This window comes from Oncorhynchus nerka, linkage group LG9a, assembly GCF_034236695.1.
Source record: "Oncorhynchus nerka isolate Pitt River linkage group LG9a, Oner_Uvic_2.0, whole genome shotgun sequence".
Taxonomy (NCBI): Eukaryota; Metazoa; Chordata; class Actinopteri; order Salmoniformes; family Salmonidae; genus Oncorhynchus; species Oncorhynchus nerka.
The window spans coordinates 47,041,872-47,057,284 of NC_088404.1; the positions used below are offsets into that span (position 1 = coordinate 47,041,872).

At 42.0% G+C, this 15,413-nt stretch overlaps 1 protein-coding gene across 2 annotated transcripts in view; it reads left to right on the forward strand.

The window, feature by feature from the left end:
• Nucleotides 1-15,413, forward strand: part of kcnq1.2 (potassium voltage-gated channel, KQT-like subfamily, member 1.2) — a 247,892-nt gene that overhangs the window by 14,993 nt on the left and 217,486 nt on the right. For both annotated transcript variants that reach the window (XM_029668380.2, XM_065022648.1), the window contains exons 2-8: nt 1,325-1,415; nt 4,562-4,688; nt 4,926-5,004; nt 5,174-5,270; nt 8,138-8,278; nt 12,323-12,433; nt 12,630-12,725. In XM_029668380.2, coding sequence (XP_029524240.1) covers nt 1,325-1,415; nt 4,562-4,688; nt 4,926-5,004; nt 5,174-5,270; nt 8,138-8,278; nt 12,323-12,433; nt 12,630-12,725 — 742 coding nt within the window. The remainder of the gene's footprint in view (nt 1-1,324; nt 1,416-4,561; nt 4,689-4,925; nt 5,005-5,173; nt 5,271-8,137; nt 8,279-12,322; nt 12,434-12,629; nt 12,726-15,413) is intronic.

Below are 15,413 nucleotides of genomic sequence, written 5' to 3' on the forward strand. Positions count from 1 at the left end.
GAAATGCAAATGGTTTATAGCCTAAATAGTGATTTATGATAAGGGCCACATGGAGAATTTTTTTGTGGAATACCAGCTTTATTTTTCAATGCTTTATTTAGACGGATTAGAAACAGGAGGGGCAGTAAAATGGTACATTTCGGTGGAATTTCACCCACTCAACCGCACAGCCACACCGTAAGAAATTATTCTGGGGTGAATTGACATGGACAAAAAAAAACAATAACAAATACTTATTTGTATTATTATTATTCTATATCATTTTTTTATTAAAACAAACAACTCCCATCAGTGGGTGTGCTCGCCCCCACCCGCCCCTACCTGCCAGTAGGGTGAAGCCCCCTCCACCGGCTCAAAGGGATTTTCCAAGGCCGGTAAAGACCAAGCCCCGCCCGACGCTTTGGCGGGCATGGAAACCAGCGCACCCATAACCAACATATACTTAATAAAAATAAATGCAAGTCGTGCAGAGGCCGTGCTCTAGTGCTAACTCACCCGGCTTAGACACTCTCCCCACCGAAGACTGAGGTTCAACTCCCCGCTCCAACCTATCAATCTGTTTCTCCCACCAATCTGTATCCCCTCTGTCATTTCACAACTCTCAATAAAGTGTCAAAATACCCCCAAGTCATTTCAATTATTTCTTATTTTCATTTAACCAAAATAATGTAACAATAAATACAACTTAATATGTTTCTCGAAATGTAATTATCTTTCATGAGGATAACCAAAGAGAGAGAGAAGTCTGGTTTGAATCACTTTGCATTTCTTATCTTGTCACGTGGTTCTTTCACACACCGTCGTATCTACTGAAGAAAGAAATGTGTTTTCCTCTGTTAATATAATGCTTGTTGTACCATGAGGTGTAATAGATCGGGATGAACAGATATCAAAATCATCAGGCAAAAATGACGTTCAATGAGGACAGCACCCATTCCCACAATGTAAGACACAGAAGTGCAGAATCCTCAATTCTTGCTGTCTAACCGCCAGTTATTGCTGGTGGTTTGAACTCTGCTTGACAATGCCTGCCAAAACAGTATAAAAAGGTCAATTGATCAAATACGTAAAACAATGTTAAATGTTAAGACAAATCCGACAAAGTGATCTAATTCTGCACTAGACAGGATTCAAAACATTATAATAGTGTTTAGAAGCTTTAGAGAGAGGACCATGTAAGGACCAAACACCTTACATAACATTGTGTGTGGCCTTATGCACAGCTACTATGTACATGATCAGTTGTCAGGAAAACCACAGGGCTCTAGAGACAGTATGTCATGAGATAGATAGTAAGAGTGCTGTTTGTTTCTTTCCTCCACAGATTCCTCATGGTCCTAGTGTGCCTCATCTTCAGTGTCCTGTCCACGATAGAGCACTATGCCGAGTTCGCCAGCGGAACTCTCTTCTGGATGGTGAGTGGACTTGTGATGGACTTGTGATGAACTTGTGATGGAGTTTTTTTTGTTGTTGTTGTATTGCAATACCATCCACATCCACATGATGGGAGTAGGACATCTTGGGTGGGAAGCAGACTAACCGCCATCTTAAATTCAACAGTTCAACAGTATGATAAAAGTAGTGAACCTCAAATGAAATGGAAAGGATATATAAAGGCACATGAAACTCTATGTCTATTAGTCGTCGGCATGCTTCAGAACTTATTGCTGGGGGGATTTGGTTCATGTAGATTCTATCGGCCACTCTCAGTACTACTCTCACAGGTAGACAAATACTGATATGGGTCAGGATAAGGAATTTTCATCACACACACACACACACACACACACACACACACACACACACACACACACACACACACACACACACACACACACACACACACACACACCTGGGGGGCAATCAGAGGACAGGAGTGTTCTATAAACTTTCGACCATCATTGCGCTTTAGAGGATTCACTGGCTGCTGAGTTATTCATTCATTTACACCCTGGAAGAGAAACTCGATTCTGAGCAGCTTGATTAGAACTAAGAAAAAGTGAGTGCAAACCCCAGTGGGTAGGACAGAAGACCGAGCTGGAACATTTTGAGCTAAAGCAGTAGTTACGTTAGACTTAGAGTTTGAGGAACAAAACATGGTTAAAAAATACATTTGTAACTCAAGACATGAGCGTTACGAAAACTACAAGACACCGTATTAGAAAAGAAAACAGGCGGCAATGTCCGAAGGATGACATTTGACACTCAACTGTGTAACCCCATTTTATGTGCACCTGCATGTGTGTGTGTATGATGTCATTGTTTTTGTGTATGATGTCATTGTGTGTGTGTATGATGTCATTGTGTTTGTGTATGATGTCATTGTGTGTGTGTATGATGTCATTGTGTTTGTGTATGCCATATGTTGTGTGTGTGTTTGTGTATGGAGTTTGTGTCATCATGGTGCGCATTTGTTGTGGAGTGGCTATGCGAGTTCAGGGTTAGCTGACATTCATGAATCAGAGGGTGCTTGTTTTGGGTGGCAGAGAGGACATTAGTCATCGAGGATATTTGGCTTTCAAGGCGGCTGCCAAAGTAAAGCTAGCCAGGTTCAGCAGGGCGCACCGACATCCATCACGTGTCACACGCTCTAGTCTCTCTTTCCTCTCCTCTTCTCCAGTCTACTCCGGGTCCACTGATGTCACAGCTGTGCAGCACGGTGGCACCACCAAACATTTGATCAGAAATGGGCCTCTACCGTCATAACACAGAGCCCCATTAAGGAGTTCCATATAGCCCAATCCAGCTTCAATCCATCTGATCACATTTAAAACCTCTAGATCAGCTCCATCCTAGTTGTAGGATATTAGGGAACACTATTAAATGAAACTATCAGCTGTTTTCTGCAAACATCTAGTTACCGTTTCATCACACCAAAATCTCTGAAATCTGGTCGACCCATTTTAGAATTTTGGGGATTTATAGTAATCTTATTTGATTCTCCAAATTCGCCAGTTTGTTTTTATGTAGTAATTCAATTATTTGACTGAGAAGAACCAATACCAGTTAAACACCTGTCTTTTATTCTCAGCCCAATCTGGTCATTCATCTGTGTTTCACGTTCCTGTTCCACTCTGATTTGGACATTCTGTATGTCACGTGTCTTGCTTAGGTTTCTTTAAAATCTCACAACAAGCCACGGTGACAAACAAATAGACCTATCTCCTAGAGATGCTGGCCACTGGGGAGCAGTCTGAACAGGTGTGGGGATAATAGCCTTGGCTGGAAGGACACCGACACCTTTAGACACAAATACCCACAAATATACTGAACAATTTCTTTTTTTTTAAACGCAACGTGTAAAGTGTTGGTTCCATGTTTCATGAGCTGAAATAAAAGATCCCAGAAATGTTCCATATGCACAAAAAGCGTATTTCTAGCATCTTGTTAGTGAGCATTTCTCCCACAGGGAGATGTATGCTACATCTACACAACAGTGCTATTTGTTCTTGTTCCATCAATCCACTGCACAGTATAATTTACGAGGAAAATAAGGGCACCGTCGCTGCAGTGGTAGTCATTGAAAATGTCTATAGGGTGAGTGACAGTCAGGGGATTGTTTTTGTGACTATGGAGCTTTGTTGTTGCAGCAGGGCCTTGGAATTAGGTTTCGTAAGGGGGGGGGACTGGTAGGGAAGCCAGTTTAAGCAAGCAATGGGACTGCCACCCACACTGGGACGGCTATTGCTGAGCGTTAGGTGGCACAATATTATGGAGAAATGGTGCGAATGAAAAAGATATTGGTTCACTAGGACTTATCAAGTCGTGTCACACCTACACAAAATGACACGCATTCAAACCTCTAAGATACGTGCTCGCGCACACGCTCACACGCATGGATGCTCGCACACACACTCAAATGTTGTTTTGCTCCCGGAGGACCATGAATGGTTCATATTGAAGGGGGAATTTGGACTACACTGCAGTGACTGCTGCAGCCTCTCTCTAGTGGGGCTGGGGGATATATGGTTACTTTAATAATGCTGGATCAACCACCGGCTGTTTTGTTTTAATCAGATCCCAGAGTTCTGTTTTCCTTCCAATCAAGTTCTCTAGTGCTTCTGACCAATGTCTTTTAACCACCCAACAGATGTGTAAAGGGCTCCCAACACAACCCAGCTCATTAGGATCCATCCTACCTGCACATCCTGCTGAGGCGCTGTCACAGCATTGACGCTCAAATCAGCGAGCCTTTGACCCTGGCTCTATATGCTCTGTCATCAGAGATGCTATCAAACCTTTCTCTGGGTGGGCCTGTGTGAATGGCTCCCTCACCACCAGACCACCTCGGTCTCTCTCTGTCAGCACACCCTGTCCCACCAAGCTCTTATCACGCCTGAGATCTCAGTGCATCACTTGGCACTGGACATAGAAAAACACTCATATCCCTCTCATATGCAGTAGTATGAAATAGTAAATAGACAGTAAGTCGTATTAAATTGCGATAGTAAAATGAAGTCGTCTTAATGGACTAGTTTTGAATGCTTTGTGTCTTCCCCCTTTCTTCCCCAGCCCTGTTTTCCAGACTGTTGTCTATAAGTGATTGTGTTCTGGTCCACAGGAGATTGTCCTGGTGCTGTTCTTTGGGACAGAGTACATGGTGCGGCTCTGGTCCGCCGGCTGCAGGAGCAAATATGTGGGGATCAAGGGACGACTCCGCTTCATCAGGAAACCCATATCTATCATTGGTGCACCTGGCTTCTACTTTATTGAATCGCACACAACTGTGCCACATGCAATCAGACAGACACTGTTGTTACATGGTTTTACCCACCTTCTTCTAGTACTATTTCTACTGTTACTACTTGTGTTTTTCAATGGCAATTTAAACATTTGAAGATTATGAGCTAAATGTTAATGTGTTGAGGTGCACAGAATGCATTACAGATGGTGTCTGTTTCCTTTGTCGCCCCCCACACACACAGATCTGATAGTGGTTATTGCCTCAGCCATAGTGCTGAGTGTAGGTTCCAATGGCCAGGTGTTTGCCACATCTGCTATCAGGTAACTGTGTATGTTACAAATAACAGTATAATAACTGTGTCATATCTTGTGCTGTAACTGTGTAGTCATTGCTTAGTAAAACGGGCGGAAGAGAGTATAGGAGGCTCTCTCATTGGTGTAGGCTAAGGTTTGATTGACATCGGTTGCTTTTTTGTCTCTGTGGTTACAGGGGGATTCGCTTCCTCCAGATTCTACGCATGCTGCACGTGGATCGTCAAGGAGGAACATGGAGGCTTCTGGGATCTGTAGTCTTCCTCCATCGACAGGTGGAGATCCCTTTACATACCTTGGGGTCATTTCATCTCATAATTATGTGCAGTATGTGCTCACATGAGGTTAAATATCGCAAGGTCGACAGCATAATGCTGTTTTAAGTAGAGTGACTGGAACGACCTTGATCCTACTTGATCTACTTTTTTTTTTAACCTTGTGTAGGCTTCTTATAAATCCTCAGTCAATCAAACTGATGAAAATGAAAATGCAAGGTAAATGAGATGCCTTAAGACGAGGTTAGTCATGGCTTTGAAAATGAAAAACAACGAGTGTTGGACATTTCTTAACCAAATAAGGACACACCCTGTGGTCAGATGATGGGTGCACATTGCTGCCATTTCTTCCAGAGGATTAGTGCACTTGGTCTGTTTGAGTTGCCCTTCCTCCTGCCTCTTGCCTAGCCTGTCTGGTTATGGGCAGACATCTATCCATGTTTTTCATGCTACATTACCACCAGTGATTACTACAGAGCCCGGTGCGCAATCACAGATTCCTCTGATACTCTCACTGAGACCCGCAAGGCTTTATAAGGAGAGAGAGGTAGAGAGTCAGGCTCAACAGCTCTTGTTTATTCTTTTCTTTATTATTCTTGAACTGGAAGATGTGGGTTATTTCTATGTGATGTGCAATGGGTCTACCGGTCATCTTTTGGGGTTAGTTTTAGGGTTACATCAATAGTCAAAGGGAGCTGACTTCTTCTCTCTGTGTGAAACGATAGAGAGATATAGTGCATTGGAAACTATTCAGACCCCTTGACCCTTTTCCACATTTTGTTACGTTACAGCCTTATTCTAAAATTGATTCAATTGTTTATTTTTGCGAATGTATAATATGTCACATTTACATAAGTATTCAGAACCTTTACTCAGTACTTTCAAAAAAAAATGTTTAAAGGGGTTGATCAGCTTAATATTGCGGAAAGAATATTGGTTCCATCAATGTAGTTGTCTGCATCATTTCCAATCCCCCATATTTTTGGGGGTAAATATATATATCCATACATGCATGCATACATATACACATATATACATACACATACCTATATAGACATACATACACTTTTTTAAAGAATATACCTTTATTATTATTCCCCGCAAACCCTACCACCGATCCCCCAATTGGAGTAAACTAATAAACAATTCAGCTTTTACCTTCAATTTACACATCTTATACACATTTTACAATAGTTATTTTTTGTTTGTTTCTAGTCCTTCCTCTATTTCTGATGTCCATCTGATTTCTATTTGTAACTGTGCTATTTCACAAAAGTTCTGAACATATATACATTTTACAGACCCCGTATGTTTTACATGTTTTATCTTGCTATTTACTCGGTACTTTGTTGAAGCACCTTTGGCTGAGATTACAGCCTCGAGTCTTCTTGGGTACCTGTATTTTGTATTTGGGGAGTTTCTCCCATTCTTCTCTGCAGATCCTCTCAAGCTCTGTCAGGTTGGATGGGTTGGATGGGGAGCATCGCTGCACAGCTATTTTCAGGTCTCTCCAGAGATGTTCGATCGGGTTCAAGTCCAGGCTCTGGCTGGGCCACTCAAGGACATTCAGAGACTTGTCCTGAAGCCACTCCTGCGTTGTCTTGGCTGTGTGCTTTGGATCGTTGTCCTGTTGGAAGGTGAACCTTCACCTCAGTCTGAGGGCCTGAGCGCTCTGGAGCAGGTTTTCATCAAGGTTCTCTCTGTACTTTTCACCGTTCATTCTTCCCTTGATCCTGACTAGTCTCCCTGAAAAACATCCCCACAGCATGATGCTGCCACCACCATGCTTCACCATAGGGATGGTGCCAGGTTTCCTCCAGATGTGATGCTTGGCATTCAGGCCAAAGAGTTCAATCTTGGTTTCATCAGACTAGAGCATCTTGTTTCGCATGGTCTGAGAGTCCTTTAGGTGCCTTTTGGCAAACTCCAAGCAGGCTGTCATGTGGCTTTTACTGAGGAGTGGCTTCCTTCTAGCCACTCTACCATAAAGGCTTGATTGGTGGAGTGCTTCCTTCTGGAAGGTTTTCCCATCTCCACAGAGGAACTCTGGAACTCTGTCAGACTGACCATCGGGTTCTTGGTCACCTCCCTGACCAAGGCCCTTCTCCCCCGATTGCTCAGTTTGGCCGGGCAGCCAGTTCTAGGAAGAGTCTTGGCGGTTCCAAATGTCTTCCATTTAAGAATAATGGAGGCCACTGTGTTCTTGGGGACCTTCAATGCTGCAGACATTTTGTGGTACCCTTCCCCAGATCTGTGCCACTACACAATCCTGTCTCTGAGCTCTACGGACAATTCCTTCGACCTCATGGCTTGGTTTTTGCTCTGACATGCACTGTCAACTGTGGGACTGTGTATAGACAGGTGTGTTCCATTCCAAATCATGTCCAATCAATTGAATTTACCACAAGTGGACTCCAATCAAGTTGTAGGAACATCTCAAGGATGATCAATTGAAACAGGATGCACCTGAGCTCAATTTTGAGTCTCATAGCAAACGGTCTGAATACTTATGTAAATAAGGTATTTCTGTTTTTGTTTTTAAATCATTTGCAAAAATGTCTAAAAACCTGTTTTCGCTTTGTCATTATGGGGTATTGTGTGTAGATTGATGAGGAACATTTTTTATTTAGTCACTTTTAGAATAAGGCTGTTTCCGAATCCACTGTATATGCCTCCTCTTTCTATGTTAAATCATTGCATGCTGTAGCCTTGATCAAATGATGTGTTATAATGATATATGTTCCGGATGCATTTAATTTTAGTTCGATTCATACCTGCAAAATGTGCAAATAATGTCAAGAAATGCATTTAACATTAACACATTACAACTGACATACTACACTCAGTGTGTATTTCCTCTGTTGTAGGAGCTGATCACCACGCTGTACATCGGCTTCCTGGGGCTGATCTTCTCCTCCTACTTTGTGTACCTGGCAGAGAAGGATGCTGTGGACGAGGAGGGCAAGACTGGCTTCTCCACCTATGCTGATGCCCTGTGGTGGGGCGTGGTAAGGCATAGTAATAGCATTGCATATGCCATATAGCAGACATGTAAAAAAAATCAAGGACACTTTTAGTGAAGTGTGGTGTGTATACATTTGAGCATACAGTTGAAGTCGGAAGTTTACGTACACTTAGGTTGGAGTCATTAAAACAGTGTTTTCAACCACTCCACAAATTTCTTATACACCAACTATAGTTTTGGCAAGTCGGTTACGACATCTACTTTGTGCATGACACAAGTAATTTTTCCAACAATGGTTTACAGACAGATTATTTCACTTATAATTCACTGCATCACAATTCCAGTGGGTCAAAAGTTTACATACACTAAGTTGACTGTGCTTTTAAACAGCTTGGAAAATTCCAGAAAATTATGCCATGGCTTTAGAAGCTTCTGACAGGCTAATTGCCATCATTTGAGTCAATTGGCGGTGTACCTGTGGATGTATTTCAAGGCCTACCTTCAAACTCAGTGCCTCTTTGCTTGACATCATTGGAAAATCAAAAGAAATCAGCCAAGACCTCAGAAAAAAAATTGTAGACCTCCACAAGGTTCATCCTTGGGAGCAATTTCCAAACGCCTGAAGGTACCACGTGCATCTGTACAAACAAAAGTATAAACACCAAGGGACCACGCAGCCATCATACAGCTCTGGAAGGAGACACGTTCTGTCTCCTAGAGATGAATGTACTTTGGTGCGAAAAGTAAAAATCAATCCCAGAACAACAGCAAAGGACCTTGTGAAGATGCTGGAGGAAGCAGGTCCAGAAGTATCTATATTCACAGTAAAACGAGTCCTATATCGATATAACCTGAAAGGCCGCTCAGCAAGGAAGAAGCCACTGCTCCAAAACAGCCATAAAAAAGCCAAACTACGATTTGCAACTGCACAAGGGGACAAAGATCATACTTGTTGGAGAACTGTCCTCTGGTCTGATGAAACAAAAATAGAACAGTTTGGCCATAATGACCATCGTTATGTTTGGAGGAAAAAGGGGGATGCTTGCAAGCCGAAGAACACCATCCCAACCGTGAAGCACGGGGGTGGCAGCATCATGTTGTTGGGGTGCTTTGCTGCAGGACGGACTGGTGCACTTCACAAAATAGATGGCATCATGAAATTATGTGGATTTATTGAAGCAACATCTCAAGACAACAATCAGGAAGTTAATGCTTGGTCGCAAATGAGTCTTCCGAATGGACAATGACCCCAAGCATACTTCCAAAGTTGTGACAATATGGCTTATGGGCAACAAAGTTAAGGTATTGTAGTGGCCATCACAAAGCCCTGACCTCAATCCCATAGAAAACTTGTGGGCAGAACTGAAAAAGCGTGTGTGAGCAAGGAAGCCTACAAACCTGACTCCGTTACACCAGCTCTGTCAGGAGGAATGGGCCAAAATTCACCCAATTTATTGTGGGAAGCTTGTGAAAGGCTATGCAAAATGTTTGACCCAAGTTAAACCATTTAAAGGCAATGCTACCAAATACTAATTGAGTGTACAGTATGTAAACCTCTGATGTGATGAAAGAAATAAAATCTGAAATAAATCATTATCTCTACTATTATTCTGACATTTCACATTCTCAAAAATAAAGTGGTGATCCTAACTGACCTAAGACAGGGAATTCTTCCTAGGATTAAATGTCAGGAACTTCCGACTTCAACTGTATGCGACCCCAACAGGAATCAAACCCACAGCCTCTATTTCCACCTTTTTGTGGTTGTTTTGTGGTGTGTGTCTGTCAATGTCCCCCTCTACCTTGAGTGGTTCTGAAATACCGTGACGACACAAGTTCCTAAGCCGGTTTCTGTCACACAAAGCTATTTCTAGCCCCAAAGTAAGATGTTTTGTTTTGAGGGAAATAGACAAAAGGTGTCAGGAGTTAAGTAGACGATGAATACAGACATAGTCCTGAAGCTTCAATAACACACAGGGGTTTTTATTGGACATTTTGAAGACGCTGCTCACCCTAGTTGGGACCAAAGATTGAACTACACTCAATGACTATTCATTTTTCCATTTGTGGCTGATGCGTGAAGTAGTTGGTGCAATACTCAGTCTATAAGGAGGCAGCTTATGGTGTTGTGCCCATGCTGTTGTGGCTGTTTCCTTCAGGTTTCCATCCGTGGTGGGTCAAGTTTCCAGTTCAGTTCATTAAACTGTTGAATGTAAGGCTGTGGGTAATGAGAAACCTGCGGTAGTCTTGTGCTAGTGGGATCTATACACCACAAAAGACTGTTTAATTAAGACTGTTTAATTAAAACTGTAATTGCAGGATTACTAGCTGTTTTTTGACGAGAGTTAGAACGGTTCAGATGCCCAATGATACCAAGAAGACAAGCTGTTTGTTTTGATGAGAGAACGGTTCATGTGCCCAATGAAACCAGGAAGAAAAGCTGTTTTTTGATGAGAGAACGGTTCATGTGCCCAATGAAACCAAGAAGAAAAGCTGTTTTTTGATGAGAGTTAGAACGGTTCAGGTGCCCAATGAAACCAAGAAGAAAAGCTGTTTTTTTGTGTCTCGCAGCCCACAATGAACAAAACAGCCCAACAGGAGCTTTGCTCTCCTTTGTTTTTCACAGACTGTGAACTTGAGACTTGTGATATGCCGTGCCAATAGCGTTGGTCACTCAACTCTGGTTTGTGTGTGTGTTTCCCAACGTATTCCCTGTCAGCATGTTTTCAATTGTGGGATGTGCAGGGCACAGCTATAGGATCGGGCCCAGAGCCCACGGGCCAATGGCATGATTCATATTCCCCGTCTCTTCTCTCATCCGCCTCTCACACTCAGTCCATCCAAGCAGACGGAGGTTGTTCAAGGAAGGGTGTTTGATCCGGAGCTTCACCACCACTCTGCTCAACCTCTGAGAAAACATATTTGGAGAGAGAGAGACAGAAAAGTGATTGATTTCAGGAAGGATAGGGAGAGAAAGAGCAGCAGTGTGCCATATACATGAACTTAGTTTTTGGTGTGATGCCACACATAGGGTCTGTGGTGTTTACTATGAACCATAGGATGGCCTGCGTGGTGTGGCAATGAAACATACTTACACATAGAGAGGGAGAAATAGACCTTGCCCTAGTGAGAACTCAAGATGGTCTGTTTGACCTGTGTGAAGGCATGTAGAGGCTTCGCCACACACCTGGATTGCAGCGCTTACACCAGGGCCCAGTTATTCAAAAGTTACATGTGACATGCATAAAGTTACATGCATAGAAATACAATGAATAGAACGGTTGAATCATTGACTTGAATGGGGACTTCCGTTCTCTTCATTCTATTTCTATGATAAATACATCCAGAAAGATAACCTTTGAAAAACTGGGCCCTGGACTTTGAATGCGGGGGTGATGTTGAGGGGACTATTCCACACTGATGTCAGGCCTATTGTTTGGTCATACAATTTGTAGATGAGGATTAACCACCCCCTCTCTCCCTCCCTCCTACTCGGCTTCTTCCTCTTTACTCCCAAAGCCTTTTAAGTATCTCACCTTACATCACCCTCTTTGTGTCAGCACACAGCACATGGTCACACGGCGCCCCAAAGACACTCCACTGTAAGCCAAGTGCTTCTCTCAATGTGTCACAATTGGCTCAGCTTTCAGGGTGATTGTACATGCAAATGCAGGGGGGATTTGTTTTCCTCTCCCGCTCGGCCGAATTCCTCCCTTCACCGTGGATTAGTCCCAGTCAGAATCGTATTCCTATTGAGTGAAGTTCAACTGTTGAATAGTGACAGATATGGAGCGGGGCCAATACGTCTGATGAACTTTCTCTTCGTGATCTGGCCCCTTGTTGTTATCGCCAAGCTGAAGGAGCTGTGAAAGCACTGTGTTCAATGACCTCATTGAAGCAGCTCATTATTAGAAACGCGTTAAAAACTATTTTAACTTCTTTAGTTGACAGTTAAATGGATATGTAAATGTTATAAATATATACTAGGAAATTATCATGTGAATAAAAATAAAGTCTGTGTGTGGAAACATTGCCTTGTTTTCCCTAACGTAGAGTATCATCCCATCTTTACTGTCTTTGTTCCCAGGTGACGGTGACCACCATTGGCTATGGGGACAAGGTTCCTCAGACGTGGATAGGGAAGGCCATCGCCTCCTGCTTCAGCGTCTTCGCCATCTCCTTCTTCGCTCTTCCTGCAGTAATTACCCCTCCTCCTCTACCTTCTCAACAACCTAAATAGCATTATGTGTACATAATACACAATATTGTCTTCCATCAATACTGTGTTGTCTGTTGCCTCAGTGTGCAGCTCCAGGTCCTTTTCACAGTGTTGTGATGTTTCTCTCTCTCTCTCTCTCTTTCTCTCTCTTTTTGTTGTTGTTTTATCTCCCCAGGGTATACTGGGCTCGGGCTTTGCTCTGAAGGTACAGCAGAAACAGAGACAGAAACATTTCAACAGACAGATCCCGGCTGCAGCCTCACTAATCCAGGTACTGACTGACTGAGACACAGACAGACAGACACCCACCAGTCAATCACTCACTCTGTCCTGTCTGGGATCTTAACAGCCGTGTATAGGAGAGAACATGTATAGTAAAGAGTGTATACTTAGAGCTTAAACAGAGTAATGGCATTTGGGACGTACTGTAGACCATTGAACCTCTCTACACTCTTAGAAAAAAAGGGTGCCATCTAGACACCAAAAAGGGTTCTTCGGTTGTGTCCATATTAGAACACTTGTTGGTTCCTGGTAGAACCATTTTGGTTCCAATTACATTTACAATAGTTTTGGGTTCCATTGGGAACCCTTTCCACAGAGGGTTCTACATGGAACCTAAAATGGTTCTACTTGGTACCAAAAATGGTTCTCCTATGGGGACAGCTTTTTTCTAAGAGTGTAGGAGCTGGGCTGGTCTGGGCTGGTTTGGTTCTGACGCACATCATCTTTGATTTAGTGCACTCATGTAGCAACTCCAGGCTAGCAGGTCAGACGGGTTGAATTAACTTCTTATGGCTACAGTATTGAGTAGCTTGGATGAAAGGTGCCCAGAGTAAACTGCCTGCTCCTCAGTCCCAGTTGCTAATATATGCATATTATTATTAGTATTGGGCAAGAAAACTCTCTGACGTTTCTAAATGATGTTTCTTGAATGATGTCTGTGATGTCTGTGAGTATAACAGAACTCATATGGCAGGCAAATGCCTGAGAAGAAATCCAAACAGCAAGTGGGAAATCTGAGGTTGGTCGATTTTCAACCCAGCCCCTATTGAATACACAGTGGGATATTGGTTATGTTGCACTTCCTAAGGCTTCCACTAGATGTCAACCGTCTTTAGAAACTTGTTTGAGGATTCTACTGTGAAGTGGGACCAAATGAGAGAGGAATGAGTCAGAGGTCTGCCAGCAGTCACGCGCTGCTCACACGCATTTCACATGAGAGGTAGCTGCGTTCCTTTGCTTTTCTGAAGACAAAGGAATTCTCTGGTTGGAATATTATTGAAGTTTTATGTTAAAAACATCCTAAAGATTGACTCCATACATTGTTTGACATGTTTCTACGGACAGTAACGTAACTTTTTGACATTTCGTCTGCAACTAGGGAATGCGCTTCATGACTTTGGATTTGTTTACCAAACGTGCTAACAAAAGTAGCTCTTTGGACATAAATGATGGACATTATCGAACAAATCAAACATTTAATGTGGAACTGGGATTCCTGGGAGTGCATTCTGATGAAGGTCATCAAAGGTAAGTGAATATTTCTAATGTTATTTCTGATTTCTGTTGACTCCAACATGGCGGATATCTCTATTTGTTTTCTGAGCGCCGTTCTCAGATTATTACGTGGTTTTCTTTTTCCGTAAAGCTTTTTTGAAATCCGACACAGCGGTTGCATTAACCTCTCTAGGGTATATGGGACGCTAGTGAGTGAGATTGCAGAGCGCCAAATTCAAATACAGAAATACTCATTATAAAAATTCAGTAAAGATACAACTATTTTACATTGGTTTAAAGATTAACTTCTTGTGAATCCAACCATGGTGTCAGATTTCAAAAATGCTTTACAGCGAAAGTGTACCTTACAATTATTTGAGAACATATAGCCCAGCAGACAAATCATTACAAACAGTAACCAGCAAAGTAGAAGAGTTACACAAGTCAGAAATAGAGATACAATTAATCCCTTACCTTTGATGATCTTCATATGGTGGCACTCAGAAGACATTCATTTATTCAATAAATGTTCCTTTTATTCGATAGTCTTTCTTTATGTCCAAAAACTGCTTTGTTCGCGCATTTTCTTCAATAATCCACAGGCTCAAACACAGTCACAACTGGCATACAAAAAAATCCAAATTGTATCTGTAAAGTTCATAGAAACATCAAACGATGTTTATATTCAACCCTCAGGTTGTTTTTAGCCTAAATAATCTATAAGATTTATTTAACACTCATTCAGACTGCTCTTACTCCTTACAATTTGAGTCCTAAGTCAATGGATACTGTAATGGCATTGAATAAAAAACTACGGGGGGAAAAACCCTACTTCCTGAATGGATTTTTCTCAGGTTTTCGCCTGCCAAATCAGTTCTGTTATACTCACAAACATTATTTTAGCAGTTTTGGAAACTGTAGAGTGTGTTCTATCCAAATCTACTAATTATATGCATATCCTATCCTCTCGGCCTGAGTAGAAAGCTGTTTAATTTGACCATGCTTTTCATCCAAAATTCCAAATGCTGCCGCCTACCCTAGAGAAGTTAAGGAGAAGTGTATCTATATTTCCATGTCTAACAATTGTATTTTCATCTACATTTATAATGAGTATTTCTGTACAATGATGTGGCTCTCTGCAATATCACCGGATGTTTTTGGAACTAGTGAACATAATGCGCCAATGTATACTGAGATTTTTTATATAAATATGCACTTTATCGAACAAAACATTGTGTAGCATGAAGTCCTATGAGTGTCATCTGATGAAGATCATCAAAGGTTAGTGATTAATTTTATCTCTATTTGTGCTTTTTGTGACTCCTCTCTTTGGCTGGAAAAATGGCTGTGTTTTTCTGTAAAGCCTATTTGAAATCGGACACTTTGGTGGGATTAACAACAAGATTACCTTTAAAATGGTATAAATACATGTATGTTTGAGGAATTTTAATTATGAGATTTC